This window comes from Mauremys reevesii, linkage group 1 (genome assembly GCF_016161935.1).
Source record: "Mauremys reevesii isolate NIE-2019 linkage group 1, ASM1616193v1, whole genome shotgun sequence".
Taxonomy (NCBI): domain Eukaryota; kingdom Metazoa; phylum Chordata; order Testudines; family Geoemydidae; genus Mauremys; species Mauremys reevesii.
The window spans coordinates 216,662,971-216,688,554 of NC_052623.1; the positions used below are offsets into that span (position 1 = coordinate 216,662,971).

General features: G+C 46.7%; 1 protein-coding gene and 1 pseudogene across 1 annotated transcript; both read left to right on the top strand.

Moving 5' to 3' along the window:
• Positions 1-595: 595 nt before the first annotated feature.
• On the top strand, positions 596-1,534 carry LOC120368764 (annotated as a pseudogene).
• Positions 1,535-8,885: 7,351 nt separating this feature from the next.
• Positions 8,886-9,815, top strand: LOC120368812 (taste receptor type 2 member 9-like). The gene has a single exon (XM_039481427.1). It carries the CDS (start codon positions 8,886-8,888, stop codon positions 9,813-9,815), a length of 930 nt encoding a protein of 309 aa, XP_039337361.1.
• The last annotated feature ends 15,769 nt before the right edge of the window (positions 9,816-25,584 follow it).

Consider the following 25,584-nt stretch of genomic DNA (forward strand, 5'->3'; position numbering starts at 1 on the left):
ACAAAACCAAAGCACACCAAAGGCTGGCACAAAAACCATTCAAAGTAAAATAAAAGAGATCCAAAACATCTAGGTGTGTCGGGGGGGGGGGGGGTGGGGAAAAGGAAGGGATTGAAAGGGCTGGATAAAAAATTAAGCAGGTGTGATTATAATCAATTTTAAATACTCTCTCAGGTTGATAGGACCTGTCCCTCAACTCCTCCAAAATAGAAGGTTCTAATTAGTAAAAGAAGAGAGGGTTTGGGGTCCAGTGCTGGGATAAAAAAAGGTACACACATTGTAGGGATATGAATCCAGGGAGAACTTTGTGAACTTATAAAAAGTAAGATTTTCAAACTGCTTTTCAAGCCCTTCTGTCTGAGAAGTAAATAGGCAGTAATTTAAGCCTTCCCCAATTTGCATGGCCAGAGAATGTAGCTGGGCTTTTGATCATCAAATAGTGCAAGAAATAAACAAAATAAATGAGAAATGATCTATTGCAGAGTTCTTCCTCTGAGATAAATAGGCAGGAATTTTGGGGACAGCAGCCAGCTGACACCAGCATCTATAGGCAGGCATATTCCTACATGTCCAGAGCCTTTAGCAGCCCACAAGGATGTCAGGTGAAGAATGTGCTTCCCGGAGGGCAGACAAGCCAACTCAAATTTCTCTCTTCTATCTGATCATTTTAGCCATTGAATCCATCATAGGAATGGGGGAAATGGAGTCATTGTGGCTATCAATCTCACCAACTGGGTCATGATCAGGAAACTGTCCTCCTGTGATATGATCTTGATCTTCCTGAGCTTATCCAGACTCTGCCTGCAGACCTGGTTCATGCTGATGGTGGTTTGCAGCATGTTCTATCCAGCCTTTTATAATGAGGATAAGGTATACAAAATTTTCAATACTCTCATCATGTTTCTGAACACTCCAGCCTCTGGTTTGCTGCTGGCTCAGTGTCTTCTACTGTGCCAAGATTGCCAGTTTCACCCAGCCCCTGTTCATCTGGCTGAAGTGAAAAATTTCCAGTCTGGTTCCATGGATGCTGGTAGAATCATCCCTTCTCTCCCTACTGAGCAGTTTTCCTTTCTTGTGGGACATCTACAATGTGTACTGCAACAACTCTATGGCAAACAGCACAAAGGGGACAGTTGTGAAGGAGATCAATTTGTTTCCCCAGATTCTTCTCAACAACATTGGGATATGTCTGCCTTTACTAGTGTTTGTTGCTTCCACTGTCCTGTTAATCACCAGGAAGATGGAAAACAAGGCAACTGGCTTCACAGATCCCAACATGGAGGCCCACATGGGTGCCATCAAATCCATCTTCTCCTTCCTTATCCTATACCTTTTCAATTTTGTTGCTTTGATTCTCACATTAGCTGACATCTTCTCAACTAACAGCAGCTGGGATGTCATCTGTACAGTTGTGATGGCTGCCTATCCCATGGGACACTCTATGATCTTGATCTTGGGCAATCCCAAATTCAAACAGGTATCAGCCAGGATTCTGCACTGTGCCAAGTGTCACTTGAGAAGCAGGTCCATGTAAAAGAGCATAGACCAAATTGTGCTTTCTGGAGTAAATCTAGAGTAATACCACTGAAGTCAAAGGAGTTATTATGAATTTACATACATGTAAATGACTGCAGAATCTGGCTCTGTATCTGGAATCATGTAGAGAAGCTTGGAAAATAGAGCTTTGTTTTGTTTAAAGAAGATCTCTTTCCTCTCCTATTTTTAAAGATAAATATCCCACAGTCCTATACAGCTGTTTCTACAAGTGCCAGTTCAGAAGAACACACAGCCTTTCTTAAGAGGTGTGGAAAATATACCTACTGCACACTGAAGTGTCTCTGAAAACTCAAGTCATGCCCAGCACTCAAACAGCAGCACAACCAGTTATCCAAAAGCTACAGGGGTTAGCTTTTTGGCTACCAACACAGACCACATCAGACATGCCTCAGTATAGACATGCTCAAATGCTGAGGGTAGGTGCTGGTCTGGGGGTTGTGGCTGGTGTTATATCCTTGGGGGCAGCTGGTTTAGGAAGAAATCACTTGAGGCCAGAGAGCAGACAGCTAACAAAACTACCATTTTATTTACAGACACAGAGCTCACCCAACCGTCCGAAGCTGACTGGGCTATCCCCTAATAATCTAGCTCAGTTGCCATAGGAACAAAAACCATGACAACCAAATACACAACATATTCCTCCCCCCCAATAAGAACATCCCCTAAATAAAACACACACTAGACTAGAGAAGGAGGGTAGACTGCCTCCATTCCCGGCTAAACCCTGGGGATTATTTTGCCCCCTAACCGCGAGTTCGCCTTAGCTAAAGATCCGGCCGATGAGGAGGCCTTCTGTCTCTAGGTGGATTACGGTGAACTTCTGGTGTTGTTGCACCCGAAAGTACCATGGGCTCAGGGTCCGCAGCACGAACAGGTGAGGAGGTGGTATCAGCTCTTGCTGGGCAAAGGGGTATCTCAGACGCCAGCAGTAATGCATGAGAACAGTCAGGAATAGGTGATTCGTGATTCGGTGCCTCGCAAGAAGAGGTGAAGTCAGACCACTCAACAGCAGATGTGTCCTGAGGACTGGCATGACCTGGCAACAGCTGATCTACATGTCGCCACCAGGTAAGATTCTCTGCAGTCCGGACTCTGTAGGAAACAGGTCCTGTTTGAGTGATGATTGTGGCAGGGACCCATTTAGCTCTGGAAGTATAATTCTGAGCCAAAACTGGCTGTCCTGGGCTAAAGGTTCGGTCTTTTGCTCTGGGTGCCCGTCTAATGACTTGATATTGCTGCTGATGTTGCACAATTTGTTGGGGTTCAGAAGGTTTCAGCAGATCAAAGCAAGTGCGCAGCTGTCATCCCATCATTAGAAAGGCCGGGGATGCCTGGGTCGTAGCATGAGGTGTGTTTCTGTAGGAAAGTAAGAAGGTATCCAGACGCTTTTGAATGGAGTGTTGTCCCCTTGCTGATTTCAAAGCATGTTTCATTGTCTGCACAAATCTTTCAGCTAATCCCTTGGTGGATGGATGATATGGTGCTGACATGATGTGGTGTATCCCATTTGCCTTCATAAAATCTTGAAACTCCTGAGAGACGAACTGCGGTCCGTTATCGCTCACAAGATGTTCTGGCAGATCAACACGACTAAAGAATCCTCATAGTTTTTGGATAGTACTCTCTGCAGAAGTGGACTGCATTATAGAGACTTCTGGCCATTTAGAATGGGCATATCTACTGCCACCAAGAACATGCTTCCTTCAAGGGGGCCAGCGAAGTCAATGTGAATATGTTGCCACGGGTTTTCAGGCTAGTCCCATGGGTGTAGGGGTGCCCACTGGGGTGCATTCCTCACACCCTGACATGACATACAAGCTTTTGCCTTCTCTTCAATAGCACTGTCCAATCCAGGCCACCAAAAATAGCTTCGTGCAATTTCCTTCATGCGCACTATTACACAGTGACCGGAATGGAGCTGTTCTAACATCTGTGATCTCAGTGGTGGTGGAATAATGACACATCTCCCCCACAACAAACAACCAGATTGGACCGATAACTCCGTCCTCCTGGACATGTATGTAACAAGGTTGGGTGAGACCGGAGAGGTTTGTCGAGATATTCCATACATCAAGAGGTCCATAACTTGGGACAATACTGGGTCAATGAGAGTTGCCTTCTTTATCTGAGTAGCAGTGATGGGTGTATTGGCTACCTGTTCAAAGTAGAAGATTTCTTTTTGGGCGCTATCTTGATGTTTGACCGGCAAAGGCAACCTTGAGAGGCCATCTGCATTGCCGTGCAGAGTGGATTTCCGATATTTGATTTCATATGTGTGTGCTGAAAGTAACAATGCCCAACGTTGCATACGACTAGCAGCTAATGGGGGAATGCCTGTGTAGGGTTCAAAAATTGATGTCAGAGGTCGATGGTCTGTGAGAAGAGTAAACTTTCGCCCAAACAGCTACTGATGAAACTTCCGAATTCCAAAAACAATGCCTAATGCCTCACGTTCGATTTGGGCGTAGTTAGTTTCTGCTTTGCATAGAGTGCGTGAAGCAAAAGTAGTAGGTCTTTCTTCTCCCGAAGGCATAATGTGTGACACGACTGCTCCCACTCCATAAGGGGAGGCATCGCAGGACAATTGTAGGGGTAAGGATGGATCAAAGTGCGTTAGAACTGCAGAATTTAGCAATGCATCCTTAGCTTTGTTAAATGCAACATCACAGGCTTCAGTCCACTTCCAGGCCTTGTTCTGCCCAAGGAGCTCATGAAGTGTTTTTAGCAGTGTGGCTAACTGTGAGATGAACTTTCCACTAGCTTGCCCACACTACACTAGTTCAATATTGAACTAGTTCATTAAGTTCAATATACACTAGCCTCGGTACATGGACGCACACCGCCGAATTAATGTGCTTAGTGTGGCCACGTGCACTCGACTTTATACAATCTGTTTTAAAAAACGGTTTATGTAAAATCGGAATAATCCTGTAGTGTAGACATACCCTGACACACTCTGTCTCCACTGAGGTTTATTTGTGAACAGATATGAGCTATTTCCCACCAAGTTTGTCTGTTCCCTTTAGAAGTTTGCTAGGTCAGGAGCATCAGAGACTCATCCTTCCTTTCAGAGTCTTTCCAAAAGGTCCAACCACTCCCACCCCAAATTATCCTGCTCAACGGGATGTAGTACTCTCAATTTTGTATTTGAAGTACAGTATGTGGAGTGAAGTAAAATACCAAGGCTTGGGACTCATATTTAGTTCTAACACTAGAGGGCAGTACTAAAGGGAAAGGCAGTATTAGAGTGTGGTATTGTAAACCATGTTCTGTGCCCATGTGTGAGGGGAATCCAGGAAAGGTAAGGATTCTCAGGAAACTTTTTGAAAACATTCGGAGAAAAAATTCCAGAGTCTGGGCTAACACTCACATTTTCAAAGAAACAGGCTCAGGTTTTCTGAAAATTATTTGAGATCGGAATTCTCTCATTTGCCTGCTTAGTTACAGCACCGCTGGTTTCTGACTCACTGTTTCAAAAAGTGATTTTGGTTACCTGAAGGAGAAGAGTTGGTATGTAAACACAAAGGTGTTAATGTATCTTAATATGGTATATGAAAAGCTCTAGGGAATATCCCAGAATCCATTTGTAGAGGACACAGGAAATTACCTCTGTTGTGTAGCCTGTGACTGTGGAAAGTTGATGTATTATGCATCCAAGAAAGGCCAGGACACAAAGTAGCTGAGCTAAGGAGCCATGTTTTAGCAGCTGGAATTAGATATCTCATCTTTTAATAATAATACCAATATACTTCACTTGTTTAGACATTTACATCTGTCCATCTTAAAGTGCTTTATAATGATGGGAAAGAAGCATTGTCATCACCAGAGTAATTGAGGCACAGAAAGAATTAACAGACTTTTGGGGAATGACATAGGAATTAAACCCGTGCATCCTGACCCCTAGCCATAAGAGTAATCCAGCCAACCACTGCTGTCCCTTATTTCGGGGCAGGGGCCATATGCCATAACCTATGATTCCTCTTGATTTTCTCTGTCTTGGAATCACATTTCAATGTGTTTTCTTTCTAGTGAAATAGTGATTTGTTTACAGGCATGAGCTCTCAGGCAGGGGATGCAAAGATGTGTCTGTGTAATTGACAGCTTGTTACAGAATCCTTTCCTGATTTCCATCCTCATAAACACAGATGGATTTTTCAGGACTGAGATGTGGAAGAACAACCCAAGGACTCCTGTTTCAGAGCTCATGGGATTGTAAATTAGCCATGGAAGAAAACTATTATGCTTCACTTGCATTGGGGACACACCCTGGGCTCCACTGAGTGTGTGAACAACTTTGTGTACACACACTCCTGCTTCCACACTTTCTCAGCTCTAAAACCTGCGCACAGAGTTGATATCTTCTAACACCTGTATTTTCAAGTGGTAGGGCTGGAGAAGGGCACTGCATGCAGGTGGGTGCATGTGCAGGCCTGGGTTTCAAATCAGACCCATTAGATCAGTTAAACTAAGATTTTGAAAAAATAGGAACTTTTAGGTAGGCTCCTAAATCTGTAGATATGCCTGCGTTTCAGAAAGCCCAAAACTCCCACTGACCTCCAATGAAAAAGGGCTTAATTTTATTTATCGTATACATTTTTTTGCTTTGTATAGTCACTTAGGTATATCAACGATGGAGCTTACCTCACTCAACTTCAGCTACACCTCACAACAGGGCAGTGAGCAGCCAAGCGGGGAAGGACACCTTCCAAACCAGATGTTTATAGGAAACTGGCTTCAAGTAACTATTCATTCTCCAAAAGCAGCAAAGAATCCTGTGGCACCTTATAGACTAACAGACATTTTGCAGCATGAGCTTTCGTGGGTTAATACCCACTTCGTCGGATGCAAGCAGTGGAAATTTCCAGGGGCAGGTATATATATGCAAGCAAGAAGCAAGCTAGAGATAACGAGGTTAGTTCAATCAGGGAGGATGAGGCCCTGTTCTAGCAGTTGAGGTGTGAAAACCAAGGAAGGAGAAACTGGTTCTGTAGTTGGCAAGCCATTCACAGTCTTTGTTTAATCATGAGCTGATGGTGTCAAAATTGCAGATGAACTGAAGCTGAGCAGTTTCTCTTTGAAGTCTGGTCCTCCAGTTTTTTTGCTGCAGGATGGCTACCTTAAGATCTGCTATTGTGTGGCCAGGGAGACTGAAGTGTTCTCCTACAGGTTTTTGTATATTGCCATTCCTAATATCTGATTTGTGTCCATTTATCCTTTTCCGTAGAGACTGTCCAGTTTGGCCGATGTACATAGCAGGGGGCATTGCTGGCATATGATGGCGTATATTACATTGGTGGACGTGCAGGTGAATCAACCGGTGATGGTGTGGCTGATCTGGTTAGGTCCTGTAATGGTGTCGCTGGTGTAGATATGTGGGCAGAGTTTGGCATCGAGGTTTGTTGCATGGATTGGTTCCTGAGCTAGAATTACTATGGTGCGGTGTGCAGTTACTGGTGAGAATATGCTTCAGGTTGGCAGGTTGTCTGTGGGCGAGGACTAGCCTGCCACCCAAGGCCTGTGAAAGTGTGGGATCATTCTCCAGGATGGGTTGTAGATCCCTGATGATGCATTGGAGGGGTTTTAGCTGGGGACTGTATGTGATAGCCAGTGGAGTCCTGTTGGTTTCTTTCTTGGGTTTGTCTTGCAGTAGGAGGCTTCTGGGTACACGTCTGGCTTTGTTGATCTGTTTCCTTATTTTCTCGTGTGGGTACTGTAGTACTTACTGCAAATAAGTGATGGTCACATTAACACCACCCTATACTGAAAACCTACCGACCGCTATGCCTACCTTCATGCCTCCAGCTTCCATCCCGGGCACAGCACAAGATCCATTGTCTACAGCCAAGCACTGAGGTACAACCGCATCTGCTCTAACTCCTCAGACAGAGACCAACACCTACAAAATCTCCACCAAGCATTCTCAAAACTACAGTACCCGCACATTCTTCTGAGCATTCTATTTCATTTTCATTCTATTTAATTTTCTAACTATTTCTAATTGGATAAAATTTCACATGATTTTTTTCTTCATTTTCTATTACATTCTGCAAGAGTTGTCTGAAAGGAGCAGGCACTTCTTCATTTTTGAGAATCCTGCAATGTGCAGAGATAGTAACCAGTTTGTTCTCAGAGTTGCTGCAGCTGGTCGAGGGAGATACATGCACTATGTTGTGGAAGCCAGGAAATAATTAACAAGAATTTGAAGGGATCTTAATGAATGTCAGTTACTTAGCATGAGTTAGGCTAGCTGTGACCCTAATGATGTGAGATTTGTAGAAGCAAGATAATGTGAGACAGAGTGAACTGTGTGAAAAGTTATTACGACCTTGCATTGATAACCAAATATGCAGGCTTGTTTTTTTTTAGTAGTGAGACAAATAAGATAGCAGAAAGGCTTATGTATAAACAAATGCAATTGTTTCTTTTTACCGTCTGTATTATTGCTAGAAATTGTCTGTAACAAAAGTATAAAGGCTTGCTGTAATTGTTTACCAGTTGAGAGACCTGTCTGGGACTGGGGTGACCCTGTGTCCTATGGCACTCTCTCCCTCCATTGTAATTACTGGAGAAATAATAAAGTATTTGATTTTGCTGCACCCAAACAAAAAGCGAGAACTGAGTTTTTCTCCGACAATGTTCTCTCATGAAGACACTACTTTCACTCCTAAATCTAAAAGTCAAAATTTCAAAAATTATATGGTTGCTCTTTTTTATGGAAAAAAGATCAGCTATTTTTTTTCTTGTTTCATCCTTCACCTTCACTCAATTTTTAGTTTCCTTTCCACAACATCCATATCTTTCTCTTCCTTCGGAGGCATTGCCTCTTTTCCTCTTCCGCTTCTTCCATCTCCACCATGGACCATCTCTCTCTGTCTTTCTCCATTGTACCTATCCTTCACCTCTATGGATGCCCCAAAACTTTTTTTTTTCACTCCAGATTATGGGATGGATCTGTCTCCATAGGGTTCTGTCTTATTATAGCCACATTTACCTTGCTCTAAAATGCCTACAGATGACAGGATAAAAGATGAAAATGAGAGGTAAAATGAAGTTACTGATCAGTACTGAGAACTGTGTAAAATGCAAATATCACAAGTGAGTTAATTGTAAACCCTGTAATGGAATCCTTCCAAGATTTGCATCCTCCAGATCAAGACATGAAAGCAACTACAATCCCATTTCCAGATGCTTTCCTGCTCTCCAATAAAAAGCAGGAGGAATGTGTGTTAGACAGATGCCAGTAAGCCTTTGCTTTGGTGACACCTGTTCTCCTTAGGAAATTTCTCCTTTAACTCCACAAGCAGGTCGTGGTGATTGTGAGAAGAAAGATGTTTATTTCATTTTATATCATCGGCCTAATCATTTTATTGACGGAGATCATCATAGGGATGTTTGGAAATGGATTTATTGCAGTCCTTTATTGCATTGACTGGGTCAAAAGCAGAAAACTATTTTCATGTGACATGATCCTGACCTGTTTAGCCATGTCCAGAATTCTCTTGCAGGGGATATTTACAGCAGATCTCTTCATCCACATCTTTGCTCCTGGGACATTTCATTTGAACCAAGTACAGATATCTCTCAGCTTCCTGTGGTTCTTTGCAAACACTGTTGGTCTCTGGTTCACTGCCTGTCTCGGCATTTTCTACTGTTTGAAGATCACCATCTGCAACCAGCCCCTCTTCCTTCGAATGAAGCAGACAATCTCTGTGATGGTCCCCAAGCTGCTCCTGTGGTCACTGCTGGTCTCCTTTGTTTCCTCTATCCCATTGATCTGGGGTGAGTACAGCTTTTACCTTTGCACCTCAACAGGGGATCTTTTCAGTAACAGCACTGTGGAAGATAAAACCTGGGATGTTTCATACTTTTACTTCAACCTTCTGTACGGTGCAGCATCTTTCATTCCTCTTATCATATTTTTGACAACATCCATCCTGTTAATTTCCTCTCTGTGGAGACACACCAGGAACATGCAGCACAATACAACCAGCTTCTGGGACCCCAGTACAGAGGCCCATGTAAGTGCCATTAAAGCTCTGATCTCTTGCCTTATTCTCTATATTTTCTATTTTGTAGCTGTGACTGTACTCACATTACCTACTTGTTTGACTGATAGCACCTGGACACCTACAATCACTTCCATGGTCCTTGCTGCTTATCCTTCAGGGCACTCGCTTATCCTGATTCTAATTAATCCCAAACTGAAGCAGGCATTGGTGAGGATTCTGCAGATTATCAAGTGCCATCTGAAAGGATAATTTTTTAAAATCCTATCACATGACCCCAGAGATGTCCCAGCCTTCCTGACAGGCAAGGAATGGTTTCACATTTGGATTGTCCTGGACACTATGAGAAGAAAGATAAGACAAGGAATGTTGGTTAATTAGACCATAACTTAAGTAACACATCTGGGAACTACCTAGCAACAAATCGTCCAGCATAGGTCACCCTTCCTATTGTAATATGTACCACCTGGTGGAGGATTGCTGTCATCCCCCTACCCCATTAACTGTTCCCAGCGCCATTTTGAAGGTGAAGGGGTGGGGAGGAAGGGGGTGTCTCCTTGCTGTACTAGACAGTAGGAGACTCAGCCCTATTCCCCCCACACACCTTCTTTAGAAGAAGCTGCCTCCTGATCTGCTTCCAATTCTAGTGTATCTGGGAACCAGACTCCCTGTTGAATGATTGCCTGCCCTGGGCACTTCCAAGTTACAACAAAATGAATTTTACAACCTAACCTTCCCATAAGGTCCCTGGCCTCCTTTTCCCTGGTACCTTGTGCCTGGTATGCTTGCTTCTGTCTCATCTATTCCTCCATCTTCTGGAATGTTGTCCTCAGGTTATAAGATGGTGCTGTGTCTCCCACTTGTGTAGAACATCAGGACAAGGGAAGCATGGGTTTATGGAATCCAGAAATAATCTCATAGGGGAAGTAAAGAATATTGTGTTGTATGCAAAGATGACAAAAGGTGTCTTCTCAGTTGTGTTGGTTTTCACAGACTAAGATTCAAAGTATGGAACCAGTGGTGCAGCTTACTGTCCATTTCTCTATTACTCTCAAGGTGAATAACACTGGTCCTCATCTTCGTTATCTGGAAAACCTCATTCAATAACCATGATTCAAATTCTTTCTAGCGATCACTGCAGATGCAGCTGGGTATGCCAAACCACAACACTATATGTTTCATCAATGGCCTTTTATCCTTCAGTAGCTGTGCCACCACATACTTTGAGGAAGTATCGTACTGGTGTTTCTGCTGGTGTTTCTGCTAGTGGGCCTTTGAAACTAATCTGTACAAACTTCCAGGGCATATGAGGGTAGAGCATTTCCCCTAAAGGAATTCTGCCTCTCCTTGCTGGTGCTGTAGAGGTACCCTGTCCTTAACATCTTCAGCCACGTCCGGACAAAAAAACCTGTTGGATACTCAGCTCACTGTCTTTTCATACCCCAAGTTGTCTGCTGCTTTGTTCTCTTAAAGACACTCCAGGACTGTTCTCTGTACACTTACTGGAAAGACAATCCCATTACTTTCATACACCTAGCAAGTTGGTAGCTGGATCAATGGACAATCATTCCTGAACTGCACTGACCCTCCCTAGTCTTGGTCTCCTTTGACAGATCTGTTGGTGCACAGAACACAACTCAGGTTCCTTAGGCTGCTCTTGCCAGATGTGCTCACAAGACCAGACTGAATCTTTTCTCACTGCACTCACTTGATTGACAGCATCTGTAACCACATTTTGCTTTTCAGGTTTACGGTGGACTGTGACTGCATATTCAGATAGTTTGTGAATCCTTCTCCACAGGCATCCTTCTGGGTTGTGCTTCATAAGGAGCCATTGCAGGGCACTGGGGTCTATGCATGCTGTGAATTCCATACCTAGGAACTAGGGACAATAGGCTTTGTGTGTCAGGAATCAAAGCCTGCAGCAGAATTAGTCTCCATGCAACCTAATGAGCACAGCTGGCCTGCAGCAGGCTGTTGGATTGGCTATACCACCTGATTGGCTGGAAGGGTCAGTAGACTAGCTCTTAAATCAACAGAAGCAGCAGCTGCTCATTGGTTACTCTTTGCTCGCACCCATCACTGTGACTATTCCTGTGGTATCTTATTCCTGCTGCCCCTGCCTTGTCCCCAGCCTTGCCTCAGTCCTGTTCCTGCCTGTGACCCATCTTGCCTATTACCCTGCTTGCTTCAGGTGATTCTGACTCTGATCCTCAGCTCTGGTTTCTGGTTCTTGCCTCTCAGCTCTGGTCCCAGTTCCTGAACCCTGACTTGTCCCTTGGCTCTGGCTTCTGAGTACTGACTCTGGCTCTGACCCCACCCTAGCTCCTGGTTTCTGACACTCAATTCCTGATGCCTGCTCTGGCCACTGGTCCAATGCCTGCAGGAACCACTAGGATAGACTGTCCATGTCCTGACAGATTGAGCAACCCAAAAGACTGGCCAAGGAATGAGTATGGACATGATTAAGGCACCAGCAGAACTAATGGATGCCTTGCAGAACCTGCAGGTGTAAGTAACCATCCAGCAATCAGAGAATGTGTTCCTGCAAGTGCAGGTTGCTCTGCCGGCTCCTCTGATTCTGCCCCCCTCCAGAGCCAAAGATTCTAGTACCTGACAAATTTGATGGGAGGGGGGCAAGTTTTAGAAATCCTGGGCCAATGTCAGCTCCTGTTCTTACTACACCCTCGATTATGACCAATATACATGGTCCATGAGGGGCTCATCTTAAGTTAGTTGTCTGGGGAGGGTTTGGCCTGGGCTTACCCCCTTCTGGAACAGTCCAGCCGCCTCCTGGGATAATTAGAGGGATTCATTCAAGCTGTGTCTATCTGTGATTACCCCAATTTTACACAGATTGCCGAGGCAGCCCTTTGGGCCTCAGGGCAGGAGTGCCAGCACATTGCCAAATATGGCACTGAATTTCATTGTTGGGCCTCTTACACTGGGTGGAATGAGGCAGCGCAGAATTGCCATTTCTGTCTGGGGTTAAACAAGAGTTGACCCTAAGAATCCCTCTATGCCAACTGGCAAAGGGCACACTCAATACTCTGTTGTCAGAACATTTAGTCAAAGAGTGTCTTGTAAGGTATCATATAAAAACTGGTGACATGCTGGGCATGAATATCATTGTGTGATGTATGCATGGGTTTATATAAAGAGTTATATATGTGTGCTGGTAATAAGTTCTTAAAATATGTTTTGGAGGCAATGGATAAACTAGCCTGCCACAGGCAAAGGAATGTGAATTTACCTGTCTGCCTGACTTGGTTACAGGCAGAGGACAATGAAAGTGTATTTAATATAAGGTAAACAAAGCAATCAAGCTAACAAGCAGTGGAGGAAAGAGCTTGGTGAGCACAATGGGGGACATGCTGGAGTCTGTACCCCCAAAAGGACTTCCTGGCACTTAAAGCAAAGATAGTGAATTTTGAAAAATACAAGGGGAGCAAAAAGACATTCTAGTTATCCATCACTTAGGAGACAAGGGGAAAATCACCCTCTGATTCTGTAGATTCTCTTACCTGACGGACTGGAGTTACTGTAAATGAGAAACTTTCAAGCAAAGACAGCATGCTATTTGTGTTTTGTTTGTAACCCGTTTCTATCTCTTTTAGTCTTGCTTGGTATCACCTAAATCTGTGTTCTTTATTAATAAACATACTCTTTTTATTACAAAAATCATCTCAGTGCTTTATATTAAAGTGAATTGTGGGGCTTCAGCTAACCTAACAGGCTGATGTGTGCACTGTCTCTTTGGAGGCAGCAAACTCAATAATTTCTTTGAGTGTCAACACTGCTGAGAGACGAATCTGGGTAACTTGGGTCACTGATTGTTACCTGCAAATCAAGATTTAGACTGACAGTTTTGAAGAGCTTTCTGGAAAGGCAGCCAAGTTGGTAGGTCAGGGAGCTGGCACACAGCTTAGTAGCACCAAAGCTTTCACTTGCTAATGTAGGTGGGTATCACAGTGGCTTACAGTTCTGGATGTCCTGAGCAGACCATCACAGGGACATAGACCACAAATGAGATTTCTCTCACTGGCCTTGTTAGCAACTACTTTTCAAAGTATAACCATTATCCACATTCCACTCTGTTAGTATATAGGTCTGTTTGTTATCCTGGGATAGAATTTTGGGTTTCACTTTTTGATACTTTTATACTAAAATGTGTAAACAAGGGACAGAGACACTGATGTTGCTTCTGCCTAGTCAGCTGCATTTGTTAGTACAATGGGAATAGATAAGAGCAGTTGAAGTGTTACTCGAGAGCACACTAAGATTGCCTTGACTCCATGTCAAGGAAAAGTCAAGCAATCAGTCGGGAGAGGCAAAGGGGCTTGTGGGGTGGGGAGGTATAAAACACAAAAAGACCAAAGAAATGCCCATCCCTGACCATAGCACAACTCACTCCTTACCCCCCCATGGGGTACAAAAGGGGTGGGATGAAGAACCCAGACCCAAAATGGAACATGACCCTACATTGTAAGGGGTGGGGCTGTGGGCATTCCATTGCAGGTATATTTGGGCCTGCTCAGAAGGAGGAGGTGGGGAATGGGAAATGGGAACGGAGACGCAGGCAAGACTCTATGGTGTCAGAGCTGAGAAGGGGGACACTGGGGAATGGATTCTATTGTCGTATAGCGATAAGCCCGACTGGTGTGAAGGGCTTCGGAATATGCTTGCTTGAAAATTAACCCCAGTAAACATTGCATTGTCTGCGCTTCGGATTTCTGGTCTTTTGCTGCTTCTTGTCTGTGTGACAAGAACCAGAGAAGTGGGAGGGTTGAGGGAAAGCCCTCTAACATCTTGGTGCCATGACTCGGATGCATCGCTCTGCAGGCATGCAAATCCCCTGCCCTAACTGTCTGTGCAGCTGCTTGGATGGGGTTATGCCAGGCTCTCATGATGATAGTTGTGGGTCCTTGCAAGCTGGGGTAATGGTCTTTTTGGATAAGTGGATATAGAAGAATCAGGGCCCATTCCAGGTACGGGGGTCAACTTGAGATTAAGAAGGAAATGGGAGCAGTGTTAGGGGACTCAGAGGGATGGGGGCTAGCTGAGGAGCTCACCCTCCTTGGTAAATGGGTAGTGGAAGAAGGTCGATGCCCATGGGGACAGGATGCCTTCCAGGGAAAGGAGGCGCTTAAGTCTGCTTGTAAGAGGTTTGAAGTAAAGGCAGCATTATGGGAAGCTGCCAGTAATCTTTCAAGTTTGATGCTATTCCAGCAAAGGCAACTGGAGGGTTGTAAATTAGAGCTAGGGGTAGCTAAAGGTAATTTGGCACTATAGGGTTTGGAGTCAGAAGCAGAGTTAACAGACCACCTTAAGAGAGAGGAGCTGGGACTTGGTCCTAGGGGAGTGGAGGAAAAAAAGTTTCAAAATGAAAAAGAGCAGGGTTTGCAGGAGGGGTAACAACCCCCATTCCTCTCCCAGAGCCAGGATAAAAATCTAGGCGTAAAGGTTCCTAACTGTTTTAGTTGTTAGCCTGCACTTTAAAATAACTACACAGGGTAATTGGTTGCTTTCCACCTCATCCCTCTCTCTCTCACTTTTGGTTTTTCTGAAGTTTTAGTGGAGGGTACTTTGGATATTTATGTGAAACATTTGTTTGGACAAAGCATGAGGGAAGTCTGCTGGATTCTGTTGAAAATTTTAGAGTAAAAGATCCAGGGGCGACCACTGGAGATAAAAGGTTTTTACTGCCTTTTTTAACAATCCCGAGGTAAAGACAGCACAGGGTAAAAGGCAGTTGTTTGCAGAAATTAATACTACAGAGTGTGGGGGAGTTTGGAGGGAAGTAAATGGTTGAGAGTTGTGGAAATGTTAAAAGGTACCAGTTGTGAAGATGGTAAAGAGTAACAGTGTGTTATAAGAAGGAAGTTTTAGGCTTGATGATAAAACTCAGTTATGTAAATGTAATTATTTGCACAACTCGTACAGTCACATTGGGTGGAACCCTGGTAGTTAAACTACTACCACCTCCATGTTTTTGTCCCCAGAAGCCTTTACAGCTGTTCTGAAGGAAAATGGGCCTTTTTCCCACAGGAAAGGTTTGTAAATATGATTCAATCAAAATCACTAAAGAAATGTAAGGGGTTTCTATTGGAATTTAACTTGACTGCCTCCAATTGTACAAGATGGGAATGTTATTGGGGTACAGTTGTGTAAAAAATAATAAAAGCAGTGCAAGGGGTGTTGAGCAGGAGGATTTTTGTGTGTGAATGTTTTTGTGTAATTATGTGAAGTTTTAAGGACCTAAACCACCACTCGTAGTTTGTAAAATACTGTTTGTAGGTTTAAGATAAATTGTTTATTTTTTAAATAATGAAAAAACAATGGCATTAAAATTCCATTTTAATCTCTCATTCAAAGTTGCAACACTGATAGACCTCTGTGCTAGAACTGGATTAGTTAGTATGATGTGGCTTTGGTATTTGGCATTTAATCTTTTGGGTACTGTGACAGGGTTGGGACTCACCACCGCGGCACCTCCCGCTGGCACCAGGGCCGGCTCTAGGTTTTTTGCCACCCCAAGCAAAAAAAATTTTGGCTGCCCCCACCCCAGCCCTGGGCTCCCTCCCACACACCCCTGCTGCTCCAGCCCTGGGCTCTCCCCTGCCCCACCCCGCACCCCCCTGCCATCCCAGCCCTGGGGTCTCCCCCACCACACGCACTCCCTGCCACCCCAGCCCTGGGCTCTCCCCCTGACACACCCCATGCTGCCCCAGCTCTGGGCTCTCCCCTTTTCCCCCCACCAGTGCCCCCCCACCCACACACACCCTGCCACCCCAGCCCTGGGCTCTGCCCCCTCCACTTGCACCCCCTGCCACCCCAGCCCTGGGCTCTCCCCCTCACACACCTGCACCCTCCTTCCGCCCCAGCCCTGGGTCACTGGTAACTTGCTCCCAGGGCGGGTCATTCAGCAGGAATTTTGGATGTGCACAGAACACAGACATAATTGGTTCCCATATGGTTACAGAACTGCAGTAAAGTGGAACAATTTTCAGCTTATGTGATTGGCGGATATCTGGATGCATAATATAAGACTGTCCTCCATAAATGAGGAAAAGTCGAGGTGCCTTTATTATTCTTTTGTTCCACTCTTTCTTTCTATGGGGAATTTGCCAATGCAATATCACTGTCTTCCTTTTAAACAAAACAAACAAACAAAAAGGCAATGACTCTTGAAAATAGCAATTCCGGTCCTAAAAACCACTGGGAAGCATTTCTTGCTCAATTTTATCTACAGCAAATTACAGTGGATCAGTATATTTGATTTGGGAGAAATGAAGTAACACTGCCCAAATTGAGCTTGAACACTCCTGAATTCTGAGGTGTTCAAATCTGGAAGGCACGTGCTAGATTCCCTTTCTGAATATTAGCTAAATCTGGAAAAGAAAAGTCAATTTCTGTGTAAGCAGAGTCAGGATGAGCCCCACCCTGACATCTGGTGGTAAATTATGGGGAGTGCAGAAAGTGTTGCATTGGTATTTCGGTTATTTGCATGGGCACTCCCACTCCACTTAGCATACCGCAAAGCAGCATGGGATGGTTATTTTCACAGCTGTGGGAGCCCCAATTTCGTTGTTATTGGGGCAGGAGGAATGAAATGTTGTCACCCTGATTGGGTAAATGGGGAACTACAAAATTGTCTTGTGATGGGGGGTTTCATTGTCAGCTGGATAGCGCTTGCTAGATGGGGCACATGGGTTCCAAAACCCATTAAAAAGAGAGAGGCTGGGGACAGGTATCTGTACTTGGTGGTGTAGGCTCTTTGTGTGAGTCAGAAGCACCAGTTCCACCTATGCTTTTCTCCACTGTGGAATGTCAGAGTTAACTTTTGATTCCCTTAAGAATCTAGATGCAGGTTACTGAGCTGAATTCACTGGTACTGGGGCTCCCCTACTATGAGCTGAAATCACTGAAGAGCTGGACTTGCTGAGCTGAGAGCACTGTGCTGATGAGTGGGGGAGCCTGAAGCAATACTGGCAGAGCAGAGTGGAGCAGTTTGTGCAGCCACTGGGTGAGTGGAGCTGAGCAGCTCGTGAGGACGGCTGGAGCGGATCACAGGACAGCTGGTGGACCAGAGCAGCTGGCAGAGTGGAGCAGCCCACAGAGTAAGCGGAGCTGAGCTGTTTGCGGGGACGACTAGTGGAAGCAGAACCCCACGAAGAGGCAGGGCAGTTGGCCCCGAACCACGTAAGGTGCCCCTTTCTACCTAGGCTGGGGAGGGGGACCTCTGCAAAGAGACTCTTGAACTCTGGGCTGCCTGACCCGGGACAGAGACTTTTGAATTGTGGGACTTTTGGGACTGTGGGTGATTTAGGGGGGTTGCTGGACTCAAGGGCCCAGAGAGAAGGACACGGCCCAAGTTGCTGGGGTGGGTCTTTGCTCACGGTTTGACCTATGAACTCCAGTTGAGGTATTTTCCAAATTTCATGCTTGTTGTTGTTTATCTTATGTAATTAAACCTTTTCTGCTACACCAAGAGTCTGTGCTTGCGAGAGGGGAAGTATTGCCTCTTTGAGGCGCCCAGGGGTGTGTGTAAGATTTTCCCAGGTCACTGGGTGGGGGCTCGAGCTGGTCTGCATTACGTTGAGGGGAAGTGACCCCTAGATATTGAACCTGGCCCTTGCTGCTATTGTTTCAGCCTGGCAGAGGGGTTACATTTTTGGGGGCTTGTCCGGGATCCCAAGTGACCATCATATTCCAGTCTTTCTACCAGCAGATGCTTGGGCATCTGCCTATACAGCCCCTGACAGGACTTGGCCTGTGTGGCCTTAGCATGGATGAATACCCCTATCAGGGCTATGTCATAGTACACCTGGAATTCCCAGAAGAGATTGCTGGGGTAAGACAGGAGGTGGACACTGCTGCTTTAATATGCCCTGACCCCAAAGGAGCCTCTGATGTGTCCGTGCTAATAGGGACCAACTCCAGCCTCTTTAGGATACTTGCCGATTACTGCAGACAGCAAGCAGGAGACCAATATCTGAACACCTTGGTGATACACACACACTGTGCCGCGGCCTACAGGAAAATTGAGGACACAAGAAAAGTGATGCCTGATTTGCCAGTAGGAGCACTGAGGTATGCGGGCCCGGTCCCTTTGGTGGTGCCTGCAATGTCAGAAAAGGAGGTGATTGTCAGGAGTACCTGCCTAAAAGGTAGTAAGGGAACATTAGCTGTGGCAGAGCAGCCAACCGAGGGAGGGCTCCCAGAGGGAGTGCTGGTTCTCAGTGGAGTCATAACCCTACCTGCTGAAGCCCAGGAGGAGGTGACTATCCTGGTTGCTAATGAAACACGCCGTGATGTGTTTGTAAAACCAGGGCAGAAGATTGCAGACATCTTTGAGCCTGAAAGCATTGTGAGACCGCAGTGTGAAGCTGAAGTTCCAATGATAGATCCTGCAAAGTTTGACTTTGGGGACTCACCACTGTCCGAGGAGTGGAAAGATCGCCTGAGGAAAAAGCTTTGTGAGAGATCCAAGGTGTTCTCCCTACATGAGTGGGATGTGGGATGTGCCAAAGGAGTGGAACACCACATCAGGCTACAAGATCCCCGACCCTTCAGGGAGAGGTCTAGGAGGATTGCCCTCTCTGAGATGGAAGACGTGCGCCATCATCTTCAAGAGCTGATCGCAGCTGGTATCATTACAGAGTCCCGAAGCCCCTATGCTTCACCCATTGTGGTTGTTCGTAAAAAGAGTGGAAAAATCCAGATGTGTATTGACTATCGCACCCTAAACAGGCGCACTACAGTTGATCAATACACCATGCCTCGAGTACAAGATGCCTTGGACTGTTTGCTAGGTAGCCAGTGGTTCTCTGTATTGGATCTTCGGAGTGGATACTACCAGATCCCTCTGGGAGAAGAGGATAAGGAGAAGACAGCCTTCATCTGCCCGTTAGGGTTCTACCAGTTTGAATGCATGCCCCAAGGGATTTCCGGGGCCCTGCCACATTTCAATGACTTATGGAGAAAGTGGGAGACATGACTTTACTGCAAGTGTTAGTTTACTTGGACGACCTGATTGTGTTTGGAAGAACCTTGGAGGAACAAGAAGAAAGACTTCTTAAAGTGCTCGATAGGTTGGAGGCATATGGTTTGAAGCTTTCAATTGACAAATGCCAGTTCTGCCAAACCTCAGTAAAGTATGTCGGTCACATCGTGTCCCAAGAGGGCGTGAGTACTGATCCCGATAAAATAAAAGCACTCACTACCTGGCCACGTCCCACTAACTACAGGGAACTCAAGACCTTTCTTGGATTTAGTGGCTACTACCGCAGATTTGTGAAGAACTATGCCACAATTGTAAAACCTCTGAATGATCTTACCAGGGGATACCAGTGCAACAAGTACAAATCTAAGACCCGGAATAAGAGGAGGCCTCCAAAGCCTCCTGTGCAGAGACACTATGGCCCCTTCGAACCATTTGGGCCACGGTGGGATGAAAGATGTGAGAGGGCTTTTCGGGAAATCATTACTCGCCTAACTCATGCTCCCATCCTAGTCTTTGCTGATCCAAGCAAACCATTTATCCTGCATACTGATGCCAGTTCGGAGGGTCTGGGAGCAGTACTGTATCAGGAAGAGGAAGGCCACCACAAACCTGTAGCCTTTGCCAGCCGAGGACTGTCTGACAGTGAAACTCGATATCCCATCCACAAGCTGGAGTTCTTGGCTTTGAAATGGGCCATCACTGAGAAATTTCGAGACTACTTGTATGGTGCTCAGTTCCAGGTGTGGACAGACAACAACCCCCTGACTTATGTGCTAACAAGTGCTAAGTTGGATGCTACAGGGCAGAGATGGGTGGCCGCCTTGGCTAGCTATGAGTTCAGCATTCAATACCGATCCAGGAGAAGCAATGTAGATGCAGATGCATTGTCCAGACGTCCGCAGACACCTGAAGTTGCTGTGATACCCACAGATGGAGTGAGAGCTATTTGCAGCGTGAGTCGCAGAGAGCCGGAGGCCCATGAGAGCCTTCATGGATGTGTTGCTGAAGCTTTGGGCCTTCCCCCTGAATGCGTGCCTTCTGCTTCAGTGAACTACATTGCATTGGACCAATCTCCCTTGCCCGTGCTCAATGCGGCTGACTGGCAGGAAGCCCAGCTGCAAGATACTGACATCCGTGATACACTACTTGCCAAAAGGGAGGGGCGAAGCCCAGCTGCGGTTGTCCCGCCCAACCCAGAAGGTAAGCTGCTATTGAGAGAATGGACCAAACTAAAACTGATTCAGGGAGTGCTACACCGTGTGACCACAGATCCTTTACAAAAACAACGGACCCAACTAGTGCTGCCGAAAGAGTACAGAGCCCTGGCTATGAGGGCCCTGCATGATGACTTTGGACATTTAGGAATGGAGAGGACCCTGGAACTTATTCGCAGTAGGTTCTATTGGCCCCGGATGGCTGAAGATGTTCGCAGAAAATGTGAAACCTGCTCTCGATGCGTTCAAAGGAAAACTCTGCCCACAAGGGCTGCATATCTGAAAAACATCACCAGCAACAAACCTCTGGAGCTGGTTTGCATTGATTTCTTGTCCTTAGAAGTAGACAAGAGGAATATTGGGAACATTCTAGTCGTGACCGACCATTATACGCGATATGCGCAGGCATATCCCACACGTGATCAGAAGGCCACTACTGTCGCTCGAGTACTGTGGGAAAAATATTTCTCAGTTTATGGATTCCCAGCCCGGATACACTCAGATCAGGGGCGGGACTTTGAAAGTCACCTTCTAAAGGAGGTGCTAAGGATAGCAGGAATTAAAAAGTCGAGGACAACGCCTTATCACCCGCAAGGTGATCCTCAGCCAGAGAGGTTCAACCGAACCCTATTAGATATGTTGGGGACTTTGCGGCCAGAACAGAAAGCAACCTGGAGCCAACATGTTGCATTTCTGGTGCACGCCTACAACGCCACAAAGAACGACGCTACGGGATTCACCCCGTATCTTTTGATGTTTGGGCGAGAACCAAGATTACCCATAGACCTGTGCTTTGGTGTATCCGAGGATGGAGATGGCTATGAAACTCATCAGCAATATGTATCCCGACTACGAGAAAAGCTGCGGGATGCTTATCACTTGGCGGCATCTGCAGCTCGGAAGAACGCAGACCGCAACAAACATCGATATGATGCTAGGGTACGTCTGCAAGAGCTCCAGCCAGGGGACAGAGTCTTGCTGCGAAATTTGGGTATTGCTGGCAAACACAAGATAGCTGACAGATGGAAGGCAATACCTTACTTGGTGATGGAAAAGCTAGGAGACCTGCCGGTCTACAAGATCAAACCTGAAGAGGGTCCAGGGCAGGCAAAGACTGTGCATAGAAACCTTTTGCTCCCTGTGGGGGAATTGGTGGGCAGCCCTTATGAGATGGGCCACAACAGGGCAAGTGGGCAGAATGAAGGTGCTGTACCAAAGCCACCTTCCAACATGGACAGGCGGCCTCCTGCAGCTAACCTACCCTTACTCAGCACATCTGAGAGTGAGTCTGAGGAGGAAGACACAACCATGGTGTACCCTGGGATGAAGACAAGATTTCAGTCTCGATCAGCTGAATCAAATGAGAGCACCTCCTCTTCCACCCTAAACCCCATGGCAGAAGTATTTAGGCCTATTCCTGATACCCCTGAGCCACTGGTGGGACCCCCATGTGATGTCACGCCCGGGTTATTGGACAGCAGAGACATACAGGTGGAGGATGTCCTGAGCACCATCAACCCTCCACTGTTAGAACTGGAAATGCAGGGGCCTATGGCAGTATCTGAGGGGGACTCACAGGAAACTTCCCCATCCGTTACTCAAGAGGATGTCCCCCCTGCCACAGCAACAGAGATTCTCAATAGGCGAGACAGGGTAATAAGACCAGTGAAACGGTTAACTTATGATGCACCTGGGGTGACTAGTGAGGAGCCAATACATTTAGCACACAGGCTTGTGGAAGCTAAAGTGGGCTATCTGAGGCCGTTTGACGGGGGCCAATAAGTTGGTACAGTAGGGAATGTGATTTATCGGGACGACAAATTCTCGGCTGGGGGGAGGATGTAAGCAGAGTCAGGATGAGCCCCACCCTGACATCTGGTGGTAAATTATGGGGAGTGCAAAAAGTGTTGCATTGGTATTTCAGTTATTTGCATGGGCACTCCCACCCCACTTAGCATACCGCAAAGCAGCATGGGATGGTTATTTTCACAGCTGTGGGAGCCCCAATTTCATTGTTATTGGGGCAGGAGGAATGAAATGTTGTAACCCTGATTGGGTAAATGGGGAACTACAAAATTGTCTTGTGATGGGGGGTTTCATTGTCAGCTGGATAGCGCTTGCTAGATGGGGCACATGGGTTCCAAAACCCATTGAAAAGAGAGAGGCTGGGGACAGGTATCTGTACTTGGTGGTGCAGGCTCTTTGTGTGAGTCAGAAGCACCAGTTCCACCTATGCTTCTCTCCACTGTGGAATGTCAGAGTTAACTTTTGATTCCCTTAAGAATCTAGATGCAGGTTACTGAGCTGAATTCACTGGTACTGGGGCTTCCCTACTATGAGCTGAAATCACTGAAGAGCTGGACTTGCTGAGCTGAGAGCACTGTGCTAATGAGTGGAGCTGAAATCACTGAAGAGCTGGACTTGCTGAGCTGAGAGCACTGTGCTGATGAGTGGGGGAGTCTGAAGTAATGCTGGCAGAGCAGAGTGGAGCTGAGCAGCTCGTGAGGACGGCTGGAGCGGATCACAGGACAGCTGGTGGACCAGAGCAGCTGGCAGAGTGGAGCAGCCCACAGAGTAAGCGGAGCTGAGCTGTTTGCGGGGACGACTAGTGGAAGCAGAACCCCACGAAGAGGCAGGGCAGTTGGCCCCGAACCACGTAAGGTGCCCCTTTCTACCTAGGCTGGGGAGGGGGACCTCTGCAAAGAGACTCTTGAACTCTGGGCTGCCTGACCCGGGACAGAGACTTTTGAATTGTGGGACTTTTGGGACTGTGGGTGATTTAGGGGGGTTGCTGGACTCAAGGGCCCAGAGAGAAGGACACGGCCCAAGTTGCTGGGGTGGGTCTTTGCTCACGGTTTGACCTATGAACTCCAGTTGAGGTATTTTCCAAATTTCATGCTTGTTGTTGTTTATCTTATGTAATTAAACCTTTTCTGCTACACCAAGAGTCTGTGCTTGCGAGAGGGGAAGTATTGCCTCTTTGAGGCGCCCAGGGGTGTGTGTAAGATTTTCCCAGGTCACTGGGTGGGGGCTCGAGCTGGTCTGCATTACGTTGAGGGGAAGGAACCCCTAGATATTGAACCTGGCCCTTGCTGCTATTGTTTCAGCCTGGCAGAGGGGTTACATTTGCTTCCATGGCTCAGAAGTGGAAATCCTCCTACGTGCCTGGCACTGTATCTAAAGCTGCCCAGGTCCAGTAGAGCCTCCCCTCCCTAACTTTTCATTTTAAATTCTAGTGGGATCCACATACCTCCCTGAAGGGGATATCTGGGCCAAAGCCTTCTGCTCCTTTGGCACGCTTGTTCCACATTCACAGTGCCAACCCCGCTCTAGCAGTGAGCTCTCCATTCACAGCAAGCCGCAGCATGAGGTTTCAGCTACCATACTCCCTCCCCCTCCCTTTCCTGTTGATAGCGGCCAAGGGAATGCTGGGAAATGTTCTTTCCCTGCTCCAAGGCTGGCTCTATAGGCAGGGAGCTAACCAAGGAACTACAGCTCTCAGGGCCCCCTGTTGGTTCTCAGCTCCCAGGCTTGCTCCCTGCCAGCTGCCGCCCCTGCAAATGGGCTGCCCCAAGCACCTTCTTGCTTTGCTGGTGCCTAGATTCGCCCCTGCCTGGCACATCTGGGAATTAGCTCTGTCCTCTGCGGGGCTCCCTCTGCTGGTGGTGTCTAGTCGATCGTCTGCTCCCCTGTCAGTATCCAGACCCGTGTTGCTCCCCACTCGGCAGTGTCCTCTTCAGGACACTTCCCTCTGGCAGTGCCCACTGCTCCGGTCTCACCACCTTCTGGGGGTGTGGTGTTATCAGTAGTCCTCCATCTGCACCTGTTCTAGTGGCCGACTGCAGCCTCAAAGTCTAGCCCCTTTGTCGCAGGGGCCAGCCACAGCCTGAATCCAGCCACGGTCCTCCTCAGCCAGGTGTAGTACAAGAAGGAATGGGGGGGACACAGACCCACCCGCTACTTTGGGTCTCAACCCAGGGACCCTCTAGCAGCAGCCTACCTGCCCTCCTTCTCTCCCCTTGTCCACCTTTTGTCCCTGGACCACTTCCCCTTTGGCCCTGTGCACCTGCTTGGCCCTTTGTAACAAGGCCTGCAGCCTGGGGTTTTTCTTGGCCAGAGCTCCCCAGCTCTTTCTGCCCTTCCCCAGCACTGCTGTGTCCAAGGTGCTACCTTTCCACTCAGGAGACAGTCGTCGTCATCATCGTCATCGTCCTCGTCCTCCTCCTCCTCCTCCCTTGCCAGTCAGGGAGAGACTCTCTATTCCCCTGCTAGGCAGCCTTTATATAGGGCCTCACCCGGCCCTGCTTGACTGCCTCTGCCCTGCCCTGACTGGCTCCCAACAGGCCTCTGTTGATTGGCTGCTGGCCTGTGCAGCCTCAAAGACCTGTTCCAGACCTCTTCTCAGGGGGTGGGGTGCCTGTCACACCACAGGTACCTTCCATGGTTTTTAATAGAGTTTAATATCTTTTTAAATAGGGACCAGAGAATGTGGCCCTGGCTGGGGCAGCCAGAACCGAGAGAATGGGGAGAGATTCTGGATCCTTTTTTGGTAATGACTAGCAGGAGGGGAACAAAAAGTTAAAAGACAGTGTACCTCTGAAGCAAAGGCAGGGGTGGAATGTACAAAAAAGCAATATCTGAAACACCAAGCCTTGAGGTGGGTCTGAGTAATCAAACTGTCACAGTGTTAAACTCTGAGATAAATGCTAGCAAGTAATCTTGTAATAATGGATAAGGTGTATGATTTGGGGGGATTTTTAAAACATGCTAAAAATGGTAATTGAAAGAAAATCTGATGTCA

What these genes read in the sequence shown, in the direction of transcription:
- LOC120368812 (XM_039481427.1), top strand. Translation starts at nt 8,886, where the DNA reads ATGTTTATTTCATTTTATATCATCGGCCTAATCATTTTATTGACGGAG.